The 20,492-nt window shown below is 49.9% G+C and overlaps 1 protein-coding gene across 2 annotated transcripts in view; it reads right to left on the bottom strand.

Moving 5' to 3' along the window:
- The window catches only part of LOC133362379 (V-set and immunoglobulin domain-containing protein 1-like), a 66,070-nt gene that overhangs the window by 39,775 nt on the left and 5,803 nt on the right, over positions 1 to 20,492 (bottom strand). The window contains exons 2-5 of one of the 2 annotated variants that reach the window (XM_061581311.1): positions 17,509 to 17,566; positions 15,315 to 15,484; positions 4,020 to 4,218; positions 3,215 to 3,357 (exon numbers count right to left, since the gene is read on the bottom strand). In XM_061581311.1, coding sequence (XP_061437295.1) covers positions 3,215 to 3,357; positions 4,020 to 4,218; positions 15,315 to 15,484; positions 17,509 to 17,566 — 570 coding nt within the window. Of the gene's footprint in view, positions 1 to 3,214; positions 3,358 to 4,019; positions 4,219 to 15,314; positions 15,485 to 17,508; positions 17,570 to 20,492 lie in introns of both variants that reach the window. The other variant, XM_061581310.1, reaches the window with a different exon arrangement.

Here is a 20,492-nt window from a genome sequence, read left to right as displayed (position 1 = left end):
AGATTTTGAGAGAATTGGGGATGTTCATATTTCTCTTTATTAATCCTCTGTGATGCCGCTGCCACGAAGCCGTTCAGCAGGCGCCCCATCTATGACCTCGCCACCACCAAGCGACGGAGCCAACCCCGCGTCCCCCTCACCTCACCTCACATGAACACACCCGCACGCATTTCCCCCCCCCCATAGAGCTCCGAGGGGAAGTCACCTGGCCGAGCAGTTTTAATCCGAGAAACCCTTATCGGGATAACTTTCACAGTTTCCGGTGACCAGGGAATTGGACGACCTCCCCCGATGCTACTTCGCGGCGCTGCGACCGGCATTAAGATTGCAAGGTCGCAGCGAGGGGCCACTCGGCCACCGCGGGTGAAACACACCCCACACACCCCACACACGCAAGTATCAACGGGGCAGGCAGAGGGGCATAAGCATTGTGATGGAGGAACATAATTAGAATAAGCGCCACGCATAAGCATGTTATGGAGGAGCATAATTAGAATAAACGCCACACACGCAGCGCATCTGATTAGCATAGCAAGCGCGCCCGGAACCGCCGCACGCCCATTGTTAAAGAAAAACTGGGAGGGGGCCACCACCATGGTCGGAGCATCATCCCTTTGATGTAGGAACGATAAAAAGGGGGCGAAAACGGGAGATCGGTCTCTCTTGCTCCAGCATCAGGCCACGAGACGCTCTCCAGCCCAGCGACCCGGACGTCCGTGCGACGCATCGAGGTACGCTGCGAGCACGGGATCAACGGACCGCCGTGGACACCTAACCATGAGTAAGAAGGTGAATTAGGATCATAAGCAGATAAATCGGGAATAGGCATAAAGGTATCAGCGTAGGCCAGCCTCGTTGATTCATACTGACTTAACAACAAGTCCCAGGTAGCAGACAATAAATCATTAATAGCTGATCGTGGCCTCGTGTGATCTCGCTGAGAAGTGTGAACGTGTGTGGTGCTGTGTATACAGCGGCTCGCCACGTGGGAGCGCTGCGCAGAGCGGCGCAAGAGTGAGTATCGCGTGTGGAGCTGTGTGTGGGTGTGGGCGTACGTTCGCTCCGTGTATGATACAGGTGCGCGATTGGTAACGTGGTTATTCGGCGTTGAGGCGAGTGCTGCTCAGGGCTGTAGACGGGCATACGTATACTCGTAGCGAGTGAGTGCTGCGCGAAGCTGCGTGAGGGGGAGTATGGTGCTTGATTGATGATGCTGTACGTACGTACGCTCGCAGCGTGGGAGCGCTGCGCGAGGCTGTAACAGTAGGGGCGTCGCGTTCGAATGTCGGCGAAACCCTAGCGGGTAATAGGGCGGTGCGGCAACGCAACTGGAACAGGGGATGCGTGAGGGAGAGACCCCGGGGGCCAACGGCCCCCACACCTCTGTGGAATTGGCAGCTGTCTGGTGAATCAGGAGGCTGTCTTCTTCAGTTCACTGTTCACCCCTCCCCACATTCAATTTGTGAAGCAACATTTTACGTTGTATTCTTCTTGGCCTCTTTTTTCAACATCCTACCTACCTTCCAGAAAATTCCTTCATCACGCTTTCATCTCCTACATTGTAACATATATATTGCCTCTTCCGCATTTTTAAAACTATATTTGACTCCTACTTAACATTTTCAAGAACTTACTCCTTAACTCGTACCGCTTGTTAATATACTAATCTTGCTGATTTTCATAACCACATCTCGAGACTTCCCCGAGCGTCTCGTCTTCCTTTCTAAGATTTCAAGTTCCTGCTCCGCACAGCAACCACACTGCACGCCAGTATCGTCACGGGCGTCTGTTTCAACGCTCTATTTTCTCTCTTTACTGTCGAGAGATAATTGGAAATCATGAAGAGCTCATTACTGCTGACGAATGCTAATCTTTGAGCCCATTTAATCTTTGTTTTTAACTTTGATTCCAATGGCATCCAGCAACGTACCAACTGCTGGGGAATTGTCTTGTCTCAGACTGCATGGGAACTACGCAGAATGGAGGCTGCACTGAGTTGTGTTGGTCCAGCAGAGGTGTGACATTTTAAGTCATGAAATGTTCTTCTCCCCCCCCCAACACCCGGTTGTATCCTTACTGTGTTATTGGTGTCATGTCAAGGAGTAAAGTGTCGCTTTTAAAATCTCGCAGAGCAGTGCCAACCTTTCATGTTAGAGAGAACTAATGTGGATCCATGTCAAGGCTTATTGTTGTTGGGTTAGATCGCGTAAATGTAAATGTGTTGTAAACATTACCTCCACCCGACAAAGCCAAATCGGTGAGGTTAGTCACTTGAATAAAACGTGACAATTAGTTACTACTTCAGCATAGCGGCTGTGTTGGAGAGTTAAACCCACAACAATGTTTACAATGCGAGTAATTGTGACGTTTCGCTGGTGATTACAACCAGCACCATCATCGGGCGATTGCCAGAATTGTGAATAAGTCTTCCTACTTCCGCCCTAAAATTCACTCGTGCGATCTAACCCAAAAACACGTCGTCACGAATAATAATATTAGTTGAGAATATCCTTCCTGTTAAATTGACGTGGAGCTGGATGACCGCCGTTAACTATGAGGGTTTCCTTTCTACCTGGTCCACACACACAGAGAGGGCAGCGCCTTTCCCCACACTCACCACACCACCAAAGAGCAGTGGCGATGATCAGCTCAAGTCGTAGCCAGGTGACTTCGTATTGGTATATGTTTTTGCCTTTTATTTAACAAAACGCGAGGCACGTTACAGCCCTTTGCATGGTTCACAAAGCTCCTGGGAGTCGCCAATCGCACGAGGAGAAGAACTGTCGTGATGAAACTGAGCCAGCCATATGCAGGGAGTGAGAGTCGAGGTTGTCATGGCTGAGATAGTTTGAGGGGAAGTAAAACCCCAACCTAATGAGGGAAAATCTAGGCCAGCAAGGGGGGTAGGAAATTGGATAAAGGGCAGATGGTGGGGGGGGGGGGGGCAAAGAAACACCCCATGAAAACAAATAATCTACATGAGGCCTTTGGGTGCTCATACTTTCCCTCCACCTTTCTGAGTTCAGCTCAGAAAGGTGGAGGGAGAGACTACTCGCTTCAAGCAGCGCAGTGGTACTATGCCACCCCCAAGATTCAGCAGAAGAGAACCTCGTTACAATAAAGGAATCCAGCCATGCCTCCAGAGAGATGTCTTCACCCGTGGGGGGAACGGGAGGAACGCGCTGCTTGCAATGCACCACTCGCCAACACTGACCTTTTTCTTTTCTCCGTTTATGGTCTTGTACCACTCCACCAGCGTGTCGTTATTGCCCTTGACGCCACAGAAGTAGGAGCATGGCAGGAAGGCGGTGTCTCCTTGCACCGCCGTAACTTCCTCAGGGGCACGGACTACCAGATCTATAGATAAAACCAGACAGGATATATTTGATTAAAATTTAAACGACCGCACGCTCATTGCATGGCCCAGGTGAGGGAAAAACCTGGATTCAAACCCAGCATTGGCTGAGTGTTGTGACACGGCCTTGATGAATCCACTGATGCAAACAAACAATTTATATTTTTTTAAGGTTCAAGGCCCACTGAGCTATGTAGTTCTTATTCAGAAGTGACTGACTATATAGCTATCACACGGAAATGCATAGCAGCCAAATACTCTAAAACTGGTAACGTTGATTCTAAATTTTGAGGTAAACACCATAGGAGCCATGGACAGATAGCCCGTAGTAGTTGTGTGTTCACTGCACATTTAGTCATTTGTTTCCACTTTCCTCTGTCTTGTAGTGCCAATATGTATCAAATAGTGGCCACATCTTTCTGGCACAATCTCCGAATGTCGTCGTTAAGCTATTCTCTGTTAAGAGTCCCCCTCTCTTACCGGTTCCTTCCATTTTTCAGAACAACACCACCCCAATTTTTATTTTCCCATTGTCCATCTTTTCTACATACGTGTGTGTGTGTGTCCAAACAACGCAAGTGTCCCTTCTCATTGCTGCTAATCTAACAAATTAAAAGACCAAACAACTTGAGCCGTTGCGCATGTGTCCATCCGTCCATCTCACCTCTAGTCTCGGAGACTCTCAGCCTGACCACACTGAAGCCCTGATCGTCGGAGGGCTGGCGAATCACCTTGCACTGGTAGCTGTCGGAGTCCCCGATCTCCGCGTCATTGATGCGAATGGTTGCGTCGCAGTTGGACTTCTTGCTAGCCCACTCCACCCGCCGGTAAAGTTGGATATCGTAGCCATTCTTAACCAAGATCTGTGAGGTTTGGGGGATCATCCACAATGCACATACACACAATACCATACGTGACTTACGTTTGAAAGATGATCGTTCACTAAAAGGATGAGTAGTACACCCCTCCACTGGAATCAACACATTAAGCAGAACTCCCCCATATACACAACGCTGCAGCTCATAGACTCACACTGCAGCCCATAGACTCAACACTGCAGCCCATAGACTCAACACTGCAGCTCATAGACTCAACACTGCAGCTCATAGACTCACACTGCAGCCCATAGACTTAACACTGCAGCCCATAGACTTAACACTGCAGCCCATAGACTTAACACTGCAGCCCATAGACTTAACACTGCAGCCCATAGACTCAACACTGCCCCTGGACATTAAGCAGTCCCCCTCCTTTACCTCCTTCCATTCCTCTCTTAAAGCCTCACCTCTTCTACATCACCCATTCCCTTCCTCTTCTCTTCCTCCACCCCTCCACTCTTTCCCGCCCCTCCACTACCCCTTCGTGATCCTCTGAGTTCCCCCTCTATCGCTGTCACTTATTCTCTACACCAATAGAGCGAGACCAGCTGCGCTTGGCCCGCGACTGGAAAATGCTAGCTGACATTGGCCGGCAACTTGTGTTTCCTCCGGAGATCGCAACCACCACCCTAAGACCTGACATGGTGCTCTGGTCCAGTTCGCTCAAGAAGGTCTTCATCATTGAGCTCACAGTACCCTGGGAGGACTCAGTAGATGAGGCTTATGAGCGAAAACATCTGCGCTATGCCGATCTAGCTGCCGAAGCACGGCATCATGGCTGGAACACAGAAGTCCGACCAGTGGAGGTGGGCTGCAGAGGTTTTGTGGCAACATCTACAACCAGACTGCTTAGAGACCTGGGAATTAAGGGCCAGAGCCAGCGTTCGGCAATCAGAGCTGTATCGGAGGCGGCAGAAGGCAGCAGTCAGTGGCTCTGGATGAAGAGGAAAGACCCCAGCTGGGCCCCAAAGTGAGTGGGCCAGGAGGTATGCAGTCCACAATGCTTGACTCAGGGAGGAGGACGCCCCTGCCATGCATAGTCCCATGGGATGTTGGCTATCAACAACAAGGCAACTCCTATGACTAATTGGGAATGGGACGCAAGCGTAGGATTGATCACCCTGTCGCTGGCCGCCTTTGGAGAGGGTGTATAGTATGAAAGGCCGAAACACCCTAGGAACCAAAGGGTCACTACTGACGATGCGCTCCCCAAATTTCACCAGGCTCACTGTTCATGAACTCTTGGAAGTGCTTGCACAAAGGATAGTAACATCTCATCCTGTGTTCTTTGGAATCGGAATTCTTAAATCTATGTAGCATGGCCCCTGCCAACTGCATCATTCCATTCTGTGTCATAGAGTACCTTGCGTAGAGGTGTTCTATAAATAGGTACAATTAGATTAGGTTAAATGATGCATTGTCTTTCGTCATGGGTGTTGAAACGTTTTCTTTACTGAAGACCATACACAGAGCTTCCAAACGCCTTTGTGTGGGCTACACATTCATATGCATCCAATACTGCATTGCGCGCTCTCAGATGTGCTTCCACGGCCGTCTGGAACGCTCTTCATTCCGATATTAGGAAGCTCTGTGTGGTGCCGCAGCTACGGAGCAACTCTGCCAGCGCTGCTATCCCCTCGCAACCCCCCACACGAACACACGCACACCCCCTCTAAACACACACATACACCCATGTAGGGCCTCATGGGAGGGTCACCTAGGCACCCTGGGTTTTTACCCGAGGGCCTACTCGTGGGGATGTCCCACGGTTTCCCAGTGCCAGGAGATTGGCCGTCCGCCCCCCCCCCCCCCAGGCCGAATTGCACTGCGGCCCCGTGGATTAACTTAAAATTGTATGGCCACGGCGAGCTCACCGAGAAACCACAACGAGAACACACTGAACACAGGGGAATAGGGCCGTGGGGAGAGCAAAACACCTAGTGAGCTGGCTAAAGATTAAATCTCAACGGAAAGTACGGGAGGGAGGACGAACACATAGACAATGGGTTAGGAAGCAAGTGGAAGGAAAACGACGGGCACGTAAACAACGAATTGTGAAGCAAGTGAGAGCCACATGCCAGGTAGGCGCCCGATTGGCCAGCAGGGGAATCACTCGCTGTCCAGCCCTGCGCAGGTGGGAAGGTCGGGCCCGATTTGGGATACCGTGAGTACATTCGAGGGGTGAGGAATAGCGCGAGGGTTCCCCGAGGGGTTGGATAGAGATAGGTGGGAAGCTGCTCACTGAATATTTTGCTCCGGGTCATGCAGGGTTTTTCTTCAGGCGAGCCAGTAATAAAGTTTAGCACAGAGCAATGCTGCCGTGTGATTTATGTGTGTGTGCGTGAGGCAGCGCGGGTAGTAATTCATTAACTGCGCCCGCGTGCTTGCGCTCGCCGTACGTGTTTGGTACGGCTGATTAACGCGCGAATATTATCATCAATCCGATCGTCGTTGTGCCCGGTGCTTGCGCTCGCGTGCGGGTTTACTCAGCGCATTTTACACAGTGTGTCCGCATAGCGACACGCGTTTTACGCAGTGTGTCCACGTAGCGACGATAACGCACAGCGGTGCAACGCGCGAATATTGCCATCGATTCGATCGTCGTGTGCCCGGGACTTGCGCTCGCGCGTGTACCTACGCTCTTGACGTAGGAGGGGGCAGAGGCGCGGGCATATTCATACAGCAATTTTTAGCGCGAGTCGAGGCAAGCAACCTGAGCAGGCATGCATGTGCACGCAGCCACCGCAGCAGGTACGGGTGGCTGCGCGTGCACGTGGTGAGCAGCAGGTACGGTTGTGCGCGTGCATGCAGCCACCACACCGTGAGTGGTGGTTTACGCGGGGGATGGAGTCAGGATAATGCGAGGCGGTGGAGAGCCAGTCACGAGTCATGCCCCACAGAGAGGACGCTGGTGCGGGGAGGCCGATCACCCAATCGGCGGCAGCCCGGCAGAAAGAGGAGAGGAGGAAGGGGGAGAGGAGGAGGGGAGCATCAGCCCCCACATAATGGCGTCAGAGGTGGTACGACCCTCAGACCTCCAAGGGAGAGAGGCCCACCACCCCAAGCTAGGGTAAGATCGGTATTCACCGGGCAAGGGATTCCGTCATGGAAGTCGTTTGCCCGCAACCTCACATACGCGAAAGATATTAACAGCTGGACGGACACGCAAGCGTTACAACAGCTGAATATGCATTTGTATGGATGGGCAGCCGACTTTGTAGAAGCGCTACCCGCAAGCGCGCACACGCGCAAGCGCAGTGGGGAGAATTAATACACCGACTCGACCAACGCTTCGGCGCACGTAATGAGGAGGAGGCGAAGGCGGCATTAGATGCGCACCGCCGGCAGCCCAGCGAGGACCTCCGCAACTACGCCGAGGACATTCGCTCGCTAACGCAGATCGCACGCCTGGGGTATGCTGCGGAAATAATTGAGGACCTCGCCGCCGAGAAGGTCCAGCGATATCTGGCTGGCACCGCGTGGTGGCAGCCCGATGTAAGCTAAGCGCACCTCCTATTTAACACCCTTGTTGAGCGCGCACGTGCATGCGAGAGACTCGCCAGTGTGCCCACGCAGTTCCGAGGGCTGGGACGGGAGCGCGCCATCGCGAGCCTTCTCGCAGAGGAGGAAGAGGAGGAGGAGCTCGTCGCCAGGATGGTAAGGGGGGGGAGCAAGGGAGCCTCCAGGGCCCTGCGAGACAGCCCCAGGATGGGTGGCGGGGCTACAGAATGGCATAGGGGATATAGCCGGCCATGTGACCCAAGTACGCGGGGAGGTAACCCAAACCTGCGAGCAAGTGACCCACGTAGGCAAGGAGGTGACCCGAGTACGCGGGGAGGTGACCCAAGTAGCAGTCTATGGTGGAGACAATCCAATCCGAGATGGAAGGGCTACGCTCCAGGGTAGGGGGACTGACTGAGCGGGTGTCTTAGTTAGAGGCAGAGCTCGGGCAGATGCGCATGGGGGGGGAAGAGGGAGTGGGCAGCGGGCCTCCTACGGAGCCGCCACCCTACCTATGCGACCGTCGGGGGCATCTCGTGAGAGACTGTCCCCAGATCGCCCTTGCTAGACACGCGCTAGGGTGAAACACCAACGCCCCCTAGAGAGTGGACCAACTAAGGGTACAATCGACACAGTCCCAGCACGAAAATATGATAATAATAATGGTGAGCGAGTGACATCCACGCAGATGCCGACAACAACATCCAAGGAGGCGGCGACTGAGGGCGACTGGCTGCGGGAGCTGGTGGCGGGAATCACGGGGGCCACGTCGCTGGTGGAAGGGCAGATAAATGGGCGGCGTACCGGGATTCTGCTGGACAAGTGGGCGGTGGCCTCACTCGTGAGCGCCACACACTGCAGCATGTTCGGGGATGATGTGGGCCGCCTGCAAGCCCCGGATCACGCGCTGCACACTGCAAGCGGAGCTGGGATGGGACTGCTGGGGAGGGTCACCCTTGAGGTCCGTCTCGGACACCAGGTGTGTACCCAGGAGTTCTGTGTCTCGAGCGTGTTGTGCCATGAGTGTATTGCAGGTACCGACCTGCTGAAAAAGTTGGGGCTCAATGTACAGCCCCGCCAGCGATGCGCCACCGTGGAAGGCAGCGGGGAGCGGATTCCGTTCCTTGGATAGGAGCCGGATCGCCCCCGCTTCACATCCGTGGCCGTTACTCTGGTGTCGACCGTCACCATCAGGCTGCTCGCGGAGATGCTGGTGCCGGTGGCAACACCCTCCCCTGACCCCGCACACCGACCATCGAGTGAGGTAATCATGTTCTTAGGTTTTTGGTAAAGTCACGTAGGTAAAAAATTAATAAAAGTAAAGTAAAAATAAAATAAAAATCACGACGTTTCGGAGTCAACACAAGCTTCCGTCTTCAGGTGGAACCGTCACAGCACGATAGCTGTATCAAGTAAATGAGAGATTACAAGAGATACTATCCCGTATATATAGTGGTTGAGGGGGGGGGAATGGGCCAGAACGGCCCACTTTTTATTATTATGGTAAGATGCGGCTTGAGACTACGGTTAGTCTACATAACAAAGGACTGAGCTTTTATTATGGTAAGGTGCAGCTTGACACTACAGTTAGTCTACATAACAAAGGACTGAGCCTGAGAGGGGGGGGGGGTGCCAGAGTTGTTCAAAGTGCAACTGCTGCTAATGAGACCGAGCCTATGCCATGTAGATGGTAAAAGCACAAAAGCAGGTCAGGAAGAAACGGCCTCCTGATATGTTGTTTGGTGGGTAAAACTTATAGCAGGAAACCAGTGTGTGAAAAAAGAAGCTAAACATGGTAAAACAAAACTGGCTGTCTATCAGTAACCTGTACAGTAACTCAAGAATAGTTGTCTGTCAAATAATATGGTCCAAATGTGTGTAGTTAAATCTTTTTTGCATGGTTAATCACATCTTTCCAATGATTACTCAGTTTGTAGCCATCATCACGGTTGAAATTATGTCTGTGTTTGTATATTTGTATGGCTTCGTGTACAAACCTCTGATGGTAGCAAGGAGGTTTGCAGAGCACCCTGGTCTCGGAAAAGACAATCTCATGAGAGCCCACAGAGTTGTAGCAATGATCGGCAACGGCCGAAAAATCAGTTCTGCCGTGTTTCAGATCTGACTTGTGCTCGCGGACACAATCAGAAACATGACGTTTCGTTTCTCCAATGTAGCAATCACCACAACTGCAACTCAGTTTGTAGACTCCAGGGTACTGTAAGTCAGGAAAGACATCCTTCACAGATGGAATCAGATCACGGATTTTATGCACTCTACTGAATCGGACTTGGATCTTATGTTTGTTTAGAATTTTGGAGATATTTTTGGTCACGCCTGCTATGTATGGCAACGTGATAGTTTTGATCGGAGTTTCATGTGGCTGTTTCTGTATGGTGAGAGAAACAGCTTGGCGGATAGTGCGGTCAGAGTATCCGTTCATCCTGAGGGCCCGATGTACGTGTCTTAATTCACTGGCCAGGTGGTGTTGGTCAGAAATGCCATGATCTCTGTGGTATAGCGTTTTGATGAGAGAATTCTTTTGAGATGGGTAGTGGTGGGAATCCGGTTTCAAGTAGGAATCTGTGTGGGTGGCTTTTCTGTAGACAGAATGTCCCAAGGATCCGTCAGGTCTCTTCTCAAACAGAATATCCAAGAATGGTAGTTTACCATCTTTCTCCACTTCCATGGTGAATCTGATGGATGGGTGTCTGGAATTGAGGTAATGCTGACTCCTCACCCGGAGTTGGTGGCACGGTACGGGGTTGTGGGGTCCCGCCACGCTAGTTAACGCGGATGGGAGCCGACTGTTTACGCGGGTATTTATCCCCCACAGTACCTCGGCAATGCTGCAACGGCGCACCACGGTGGCCACAGTACACCCCCTACACACACGCCACTCTAACAACTCAGTGTTTGCCCTGTGGGCTGAGGACCCCTGCCGCTCCGAGGACAACCAGGACCTGGCCTGGCGAGTCGGCCCGACTCCCAGAGCCGAGGTCTTCCCCCTGCTTGATGCACTACATGTACCCTGGGCAGATTTACCCAAGGGGGAGGCCGATCAGCTGTGTGGGTTATTGCGGGAGTACGCTGACTTGTTCAGTGAGCACGATTCTGATGTGGGCTGGACAAACCTCGTTAAGCACCAAATTGACACAGGTGCTGCCCGACCCATTAAACACCCCGCATACCGAGTGGGTGCACCTGAACGGGCCCAGATTAAAGAGGCAGTCGTGGATATGCTCCGCGATAACATAATCCAGCCCTCAGCGAGTCCCTGGTCTGCCCCGGTTATACGGGTGACGAAAAAGGTTGGTTCGGCCCGGTTTTGCCTTGATTATCGAAAGTTGAACACAGTTACCCTCGGCGACGCCTTCCCCATCCCCCGCATCGATGACACGAGGGCGCGGTATTTTTCCACCCTCGATCTAGCGTCCGGGTACTGACAGGTGGAGATGGCGGAGGAGGATCGGCCAAAGACCGCATTTACCACCCAATGGGACTGTTCGAGTTCCAAGTACTCCCGTTCGGACTCACTAATGCGCCGGCGACATTCCAGTGGTTGATGGAGTTGGTGATGCGGGGCTTGCAATGGAAACAGTATCTAATTTTCGATTTAAAGCTTTCGTGACTGCAGGGATTCATCTTCTTGGTTCTTTTGGTAAAGTCACGTAGAATGGAAATAATAAAATAATAAAAATAAAACATAATAAAATAATTCTCACGACGTTTCGGCCACAACGCAAGCAACCGTCCTCAGGTGAAGAACGCTGTCTTTCTGACAGACCGCTCAGCCCCGCCCGGTCGGATCCAAAAGGACGTCGGCTGTGCATTCCCGGGTCTGGATGACGAGCAGCTGAAACAGACCCAGCAGCGGGACCCGGACCTGGCGGCGGGTGAGGCGGCCCTGCGGGAAGAAAGGGTCGCCCTACAGGGACCCTGGAGTGGTTTGTATGCCCGGTTGTGTGTGAAGAATGGGGTGGTGTGGGAACTAACCAAAGCCGGGCAGCTGGGGTGCATCTGTGTTACCGCCCAGGAAAAGCCTGCGTCGCCAGTATCTTTGTCTCAAATTGGCGCAAGACGTGGCCACCTGGGTACAGGGCTGCCGCGTTTGCCAGCAGTGTAGGCCGTTCCGCGTCAGCCGGGTGAACCAGCTAGTCGGGATTGACCTACAGGGGCCATTCCCACGATCCCACCAAGGCAACTGGTATATCCTCGTACCGGGGAAAATTTCACGCTCTATCCAGTGGCGGCGGCCATCCCCAACAAAACAGCCCTTGTGGTCGCCCTGGCATTTGTGGAGCATTACGTGCTTAAACATGGGATCCCCGAAAGAGTCATTACTGACCAGGGTAGTGAGTTTGAGGCAGAGCTATTTCAGGCACTGTGCCGGGAGTTCAAGAATCCAGAAGGACCTGAACTACGGCATACCACCCCCAGGTGAATGGTATGGTGTAGCGTATGAACCAGATCTTAGCCGGGAAGCTCAAATGTATGGTGGCCACCAATCAACAGGATTGGGACGAACACCTCCCCTATGCCCTGTTCGCCTACGCCACCACAGTACACACATCTACGGGACAGACCCCGTTCCTAATGATGTTTGGTCGTGAGTCTCGCCTACCCGCAGATCTGCTGTTCGGCGTTCCCCCACCACAATCGGAGGAAGGGAGCCAGCCCGTGGAGCAACTGATGAGGACCCTACGAGGGGGCCGTGGCTGGGCCTACCAACAGGGGGAGGCCGCACATCAGCGGCAAGAGTAGGGCGCCCGACCCCGTATGGAGCCCCCCTTCTACTCGGCGGGCTCTAAGGTGTGGCTGCACACCTCGCGTGTAGGGGCTGGACAGGTGGGGAAGCTGACCACCTACTGGCGTGGGCCCTGGACCGTGGTGTGGCAGATCTCACCCTGGACGATGCTGATCCAGGGCGGGTAGAGGGGCCGAGAGACTGTGGTCAACGTCCTCCGATTAAAACCATGGAGGGCAGCCCCGGCGAGAGAGACCCCTGCCGGTCGGTACCCCGAAATCCCGGGATCCCCATGCCCCCCATACCTGGGGGCTTTGCACCGTATATGGGCCCCGTGGAACCCCAGCCCCCGGGAGGCCCTGGCCCGGCCCGGAGGCAGTGGGGGCGGTGGCCCCTAACCCCCTCTGCCCCTGAGTTTGCTCCCCAGCCCGCAGATGACGAGGGATGGGAGGAGCCTTTGGAGTGGAGAAGGAGACCACCACGGGAGCCCCAGAAAACGGAGCCACCACCCATGAGACCGGCAACGAGGGCCGGTCGAGTCCCACAGACCCGTGGCGCTACCTCGTGGGGGCGGCCCAGGCGAGGTGCTCCAGTCAACCCGGGGCTATGTGGTGCCGCAGCAACAGAGCAACTCTGCCAGCACTGCTATCCCCTCGCAACCCCCCACACGAACACACGCACACCACCTCTAAACACACACATACACCCATGTAGGGTCTCGTGGGGGGGTCACCTGGCACCCTGGGTTTTTACCCGAGGGCCCCCTCGTGGGGATGTCCCACGGTTTCCCAGTGCCAGGAAATTGGCAGACCCCCCCCCAGGCCAAATTGCACTGCGGCCTTGTGGATTAACTTAAAATTGTATGGCCACGGCGAGCTCACCGAGCAACCGCAATTAAAATGCACTGAACACAGGGGAATAGGGCCGTGCGGAGAGCAAAACACCTAGTGAGCTGGCTAAAGCTAAAAATCTCAACCAAAAGTACGGGAGGGAGGACGGACACAAAGACAATGGGTTAGGAAGCAAGTGGGAGGAAAACGACGGGCACGTAAACAACGAATTGTGAAGCAAGTGAAAGCCACACGCCAGGTAGGCGCCCGATTGGCCAGCAGGGTATCGCTCGCTGCCCAGCCCTGCGCAGGTGGGAAGGTTGGGCCGGATTGGCTGGGAGGGCAACACAACTTGGCCAGGGATTTTTGAATTGAGAAGAGATAAAAGGAGGGAAAAGGAGATATGTTAGGCAGTTCTCCTCCAGTCAGCCAGCTACCCAGTCGGACTCCCAGCCGCTCGAGCGTCCAAGAGATGCTGGCGAGTGCAGCTACAACTCCACCCAGGCAGAGACCTCTCGGACCCTCGTCCCTCCCACTCCCATCGCATCCGTGGGATACCGTGAGAATGTCCGAGGGGTGAGGAATAGCGCGAGGGTTCCCCGAGGGGTTGGATAGAGATAGGTGGGAAGCTGCTCACTGAATATTTTGCTCCGGGTCATGCAGGGTTTTTCTTCAGGCGAGCCAGTAATAAAGTTTAGCACAGAGCAATGATGCCATGTGATTTATGTGTGTGTGCGTGAGGCAGCGCGGGTAGTAATTTAGTAACTGCGCCCGCGTGCTTGCGCTCGCCGTGCGTGTTTGGTACGGCTGATTAACACGCGAATATTATCATCAATCCGATCGTCGTTGTGCCCGGTGCTTGCGCTCGCGTGTGGGTTTACTCAGCGCATTTTACACAGTGTGTCCGCATAGCGACACGCGTTTTACGCAGTGTGTCAGCGTAACGACGTTAACGCTCAGCGGTGCAATGCGCGAATATTGCCATTGATTCGATCATCGTGTGCCCGGGACTTGCACTCATACGTGTACCTACGCTCTTGACGCCAAGGCGGAGGGAAGAAGATTTCGTGGGAGCGCAAGTCGGGGCAAGCAACCTGAGCAGGCATGCGCGTGCACGCAGCCACCGCAGCAGGTACGGGTGGCTGCGTGTGCACGTGGTGAGCAGCAGGTATGGTTGTGTGCGTGCATGCAGCCACCACACCGTGAGTGGTGGTTTACGCGGGGGATGGAGTCAGGATAATGCGAGGCGGTGGAGAGCCAGCCACGAGTCATGCCCCACAGAGAGGACGCTGGTGCGGGGAGTCCGATCACCCAATCGGCGGCAGCCCGGCGGGAAGGAGGAGAGGAGGAAGGGGGAGAGGAGGAGGGGAGCCTCAGCCCCCACATATGCACTTTTAAATCTTCTAGATTGACAATTCATTTCTTTAGAACTGCTTTTTGTGTTTAGCGTGGTTGGCTACATATGGTGCGAAATAAATTAAATGTATGTAAGCACAAATCCCCTCCCTTTTCTGTTCTTTCCTCACACTGGTCTACTTTGGATTTCTCTCCTATTGTATATCTGTCCCATAATCCTTAAAATAATACTGCTCCAATTTACACCATCAACAATGCACTTACATTAGCTAGCTCATGGCATTCGGGCCTTTGGGGCCTGTGCTCAGGAAGCATGTAAAACAGGGTTACAGCTTTCTATCCCCTGCTGGATAAAGGCTTCAAACCACTCTGAGCAATGGCAGTATGATTAATGGGGGTGCTATGGTGGATAGGAAATATTAACTCCTTCGCCTGGTATGCAGGAGGCCGTTGGTTTGATCTTGGAGTTTGTGTGCTCTCTCTCCCCCATATCTAGAGTATTTGCCTGCTTTAAATGTATACATGATGATAAGCCATGTCGTTGAGCTTTCATTTGTGGCCAGGTCACTTCTGCAAACTCAGTTGGCCTTACCAATATATATTTTCAAATAGTTTAAATTTACATTTCAGGAAGAAAATCCCATCACCTTTGAGCCGTCAGATACTCGAGACCACTCTACAGTCGTGGCCTTGTCACTGTTGGGGCTGCAGTCAAAGGAGCAGAAGAGCAGGGCCACGGATCCCTCTGTGATTTGAACCTCGGTCTCCGTCCTCACGTTCAGAGCGGCAAAGTGGGCAGGTCCTGTGAACACAGACACTGAAAACGCAAGCAACGAGTGAAAAAGAATGAGAATTGTTCCGAGGTAGCGACACCGTTTGAGAGAAGGCTAAAAAAAAGCTGTCTCTGGGTTAGACCAATCAGTTTCAAGGACAATGCATGTATTATCAGAGTATGTTTTTTGTTTGCACTCTGACCACAAGAATTTTGGTTAATGCTGACATGATTTCTTGTAAAAGGTTTCAGTTTGGTGTTTTAACATCTTAACACCTTGATTTGAAGCTTTGGTGACTGCAGAAATCCATACTCTTTGGTTCTTTCGGTAAAGTCACGTAGGTAGAAAAATAATAGATCACGACGTTTCGATCTCTCAGATCTCTCCAAGTGCTGCCGCGGGGTCCACTTTCTGCCCCGCCCCCTCTCTCCCCCCCCTACTGCGGAGGCCTATATAACCTCGTGCCACGGCAGCTCTCTCGCCTACTTCAGCAGTTTTTTCATGCTGTGGTTGTCCCACCTGATGACGATTGCTTGTGTTGCGATCGAAACGTCGTGATCTAGTATTTTTCTACCTACGTGACTTTACCGAAAGAACCAAAGAGTATCTTAACACCAATTTTTTTGCCAGAAAAAAAGGGGAAAAACCTATTATCATGCTTGTTGATGTGTTTAATTTGTTGCTCTTCCCTCGCACCTCCGATTAGCACGGTTGGCTACGCACATTGGGAAAAAAGTTCACACTTCACTATACACGACACTATTATACACTACACTATAAACTACTATACACTACACCTCTATACTACATTGAGGACTAATTTCTTTAAAACTGATTTTTGTGTTGAGTTATGTCCTCCCCCTGCACATACGATTAGCATTGCTGGCTACATATGGTGTCATGTAGATGAAAAAAAATATTAACATTTTTTAAAATGTTTTTAATTTTTTATTTAATTTTTCATCTACGTGACTTTACCGAAAGAACTAAAGAGTATGGATCCTTGCAGTCATGAAAACTTCAAATCTAGAAATGTAACATAGTTTAACACGTAGGCTTTCGCGACCAATATATTCCATAAGAGGTTTTTTTTGGGTTAGATCGCGTAAATATATAAATGTGTCTTTAAAACCCGCCACCATCTGACACAGCCAACCAGTAAGGGTTGCCACGTAAACAGAACGTGGCCAATTCTAGATTTGAAGCTTTCGTGACTGCAAGGATTCATATTCTTAGGTTTTTTTTCGGTAAAGTCACCAACGTGACTTTACCGAAAAAACCTAAGAATAGAACGTGGCCACTTCGTCACTAGTACAGCACACCGGTGTGTTGGAGAGCCAAGCCACAACATTTACAATCTGAGTACGACGTTTCGCCAGTAATTACAACTAACTTCATCAGGCGACAGCCTAATCCAGGTGGACTTCTCCACAAATCTGGCTGTCGCCTGATGAAGCTAGTTGTAACGGTGGGAAGACGTTAACTGCTTTGCCTGGTAAGGAGATTGTGAGTTCGATCGCGACCCCGAAGCCTGCTGCTGTATATTTGGAGTTTGCATGTCTCTCTATCTCCATGGTGGTCGCGTGGATTTTTCTCCGGGTCATCTGCTTATTCCCTCGACATTTAGAATCATCCTAATGCGTTTACAGTATTTGGCTGCTATAAATGTCCACGCCATAAGCTACTTCGTTAGAGCTGTCATTTGTGATAGCCAAGTCGCTTCTGAATAAGAGCCACCTCGCTCAGTGGGCTTTGCCTGGTAAATTTAAATAATTATATTTTTTTGTTCTAAGTGATTTGTTTACCTTCTTGGTTCTTTCGGTAAAGTCATGTAGAATGAAAGAACCAAGAAGATGAATCCCTGCAGTCACGAAAGCTTTAAATCGTGATTTGTTTACCTTTCCTATATTTTGCACTCCTATCGTGTTTTTGTTTTGTGTCTGTTGTTGTAACGTTCTGTCCCCGTGCCCTTACTGGACTATCTGTGAAAAAGAGCTTCATAGCTTATTGGATTCCTCCAATAAATGTAAATAAATATTAGCATGCTGAAGAGCTGTCCAGTACTTACCCACAAATACTGCCACCAGTGCAGACCGATTCGTAACCATCGTAGACAACTGACGATGCTGCTGTGAGAAACAAGACGAAATGTATCAGTAAAATGCACGTTTATTCTTACCAGGTCCCACCACTTTGAGGTTTACATTTTCCTTGATAGCATTGAGACGTCCTTAATTTAAATGTTTCCTATGGCCATGCTCCCCATTGAGATTCGTAGTGATTTCCATTATTTTCCTGCCAATGTTTGATTTCCTCTCTCCATGTTGTGCTAAATCACCATCGCAGCACGAGAGGCAGAATCTATTGGGGAACTCTCACAGAGGCAGTGCCTCCTCCAGGCCCTTCGTGGCGTTGTTATTATTCTAGAATGGACCTGCAGAAGCGGAGACCACAGAGTTACCACAGGAATGTTTTGCAATGAGCTCTCTCTGTCTCCCATAGCGGAGGGCAGCAATTATCTCCCCCCTCAGTGGTCTATATTGGGAGTGATGTTCGTCGTGTGACAGTGACAACCAATATGTGTTTAGTTCCCGCAGAAGATCCAATACCGTGTCCAGTCAGTACTCGCCAAGCTGCATTGGCTTCCGGGTACCAAACGAATACATTGAAGTCGCACTCATTACACACACAAAGTGCTCGCCACAAATGAACAACAAACCAATGGTGAGCTCGTTAAAGAGCATAAACCATCACCACGTAAACTCCGGTCATCCTGGCAGCAGCGGCTTTTGGCTAACCATCGAACAAAGATGGTCACTGCACCGCGCTTCTGCAGCCGTCTGGAACGCTCTTCCTTCTGACATTAGGGAGCCGCTGGAGCTGTGCACTTTTAAATTACCTCGATTGCAAACTCATTTCTTTAGAACGACTTCTTGTGTTGCGTTTGTTGTCCTTCCCACGCACCTCCCATTAGCACGCACTGTTTGGCTACGTAAGGTGTGAAAGAAGTTCAACATGCGTACTTACATACAGAGGTGTAAAGTACTTGAGTAATTTTACTTGATTACTATACTTAAGTATTATTTTTGGGGATTTTACTTTACTTGAGTACGAATAAAAATCAATACTTTTACTTTTACTTAATTACATTTTTTGTTGAAAAAAAAGTACTTTTTACTCCTTACAATTTAATTTACAGTCAAAAAGTACTTATTTTTTGGAGATCACTTCATTCTATTTTCCCTTGCTATTACCAAACCAATTGATGCCCAGTTTAATTTAAATGTTATTTATTCTGCCTATGAAAATCGTTTTCACATTACATGAAATTGGTCAGACATGTTCATTGGTCCTTTGGAAGTGACGATATGTCACATCTATTACCACAATGCACAGCACCTTGACCTGGAAATTAGAGAAATTAGAACAGTCAATCAGTGGAAGAAAATGGAGGAAGAACGTGAGTCAGCTGCGAGCACAGTCCAAAATCAGCCACAGGATCAAGAGCACCCGTGGCCGTATCTTAGCGAATTCTTTTCTTTTAGTGGTATTAATAAGGAATAATTCAAGATGAAATGTGTCCTTTGTCTCCCACTTAATAAGGAAATATCGGCCTTCAAAAGTCCGCCATCAAACTTAAGGAAGCATATTGAGGTAAGTACGTTAAGTATTTTGTTTTACTGATAGTTTTTTTTTGTGTGCATGTTTTGACCTTGACGGCGCACCTTTTATATGTGTAGAGGGCCTATTTTCACTAATGCATGCGACTGACAATATAAGGCTCACGTAATAAAATGCTAAAATGCATTTGTAATTGTCTGTAAATTATTTGCTATGGTAACGTTAGGTCCACGGGAAATTTGGCGCCTATAGCAGTATTGTTTTGAATCATCATTATCGTTCCGTGCTCTCATTGTGTTTGAATTCATGCACAACACAAGAAAACCAAGCGAGAAATGTTTTTTTTTTATAATTACCAAACATGTATTGTCAAAACGGTAACACTTTACAATAAGGTTCATTAGTTAATGTATTAACTAACATTAACTAACCATGAGAAATACATTTGTAACTGTATCTGTTAATCTTTGTTAACGTTAGTTAATAAAAATACAGCTGTTCATTGTTTGTTCATGTTAGTTCACAGTGAATGAACTAATGTTAACAAGATTTTAATAAAGTATTAGTAAATGTTGAAATTAACATGAACAAAGATTAATAAATGCTGTATACGTGCAGTTCATTATTAGTTCATGTTAACTAATGTAGTTAACTAACGAACCTTATTGTAAAGTGTTACCGTCAAAACTAATGTAATTAAATCAATTCACCCTGTCATGTCAGCCTTACAGTCCTGTTTTTTTTTTCAATATAATCAGAAATAAAATTAATGTTTGATAGTCACTAAATGCTACTGTATTTCTAAAATCAAAAAGTATTTAACATTATAAAGTGTGCAATTGGATGCAAATGTCAGTTCTATTAATGCTGTAATCGGAGAGCGTATGTGTAATTGGTACATTTATATTGAATATAAATATTTAGTTGTTGTTTTTACAGAGAATGCACCCAAATCACCTCAAAAACTACTCTAAATTGACAGCACAGAAGATAAAGATCGGGACCTCCACCCATGCTTCCAGCAGTAAGCAACTGAAAGTTGACTCAGTTTTCCCAGTCAAACACGTGTCTCCAGTCACTGTGAACAAAGCTATATTAAGGTACATCATTCAAGGACTTCATCCTTTCAGCACTGTTGATCTGCCATCATTTAAAGAGCTGATTAGTACACTGCAGCCTGGCATTTCTGTCATTACAAGGCCTACTTTACGCTCCAAGATAGCTGAAGCTGCTCTGATCATGAAACAGAAAGTGACTGCTGCCATGAGTGAAGTTGAATGGATTGCAACCACAACGGATTGTTGGACTGCACGTACAAAGTCATTCATTGGTGTAACTGCTCACTGGATCAACCCTGATGTCTTGAAAGACATTCCGCTGCACTTGCCTGCAAAAGATTAATGGGCTCTCATACTTTTGAGGTAGTGGCCA

The sequence above is a fragment of the Lethenteron reissneri genome, unplaced genomic scaffold, assembly GCF_015708825.2.
Source record: "Lethenteron reissneri isolate LAM-NWPU_2019-01 unplaced genomic scaffold, ASM1570882v1 scaffold_146, whole genome shotgun sequence".
In the NCBI taxonomy this organism is placed as follows: domain Eukaryota; kingdom Metazoa; phylum Chordata; class Hyperoartia; order Petromyzontiformes; family Petromyzontidae; genus Lethenteron; species Lethenteron reissneri.
The sequence above is the reverse complement of the archived record's forward strand: the minus strand, read 5'-3'. Positions and strand labels throughout refer to the sequence as shown.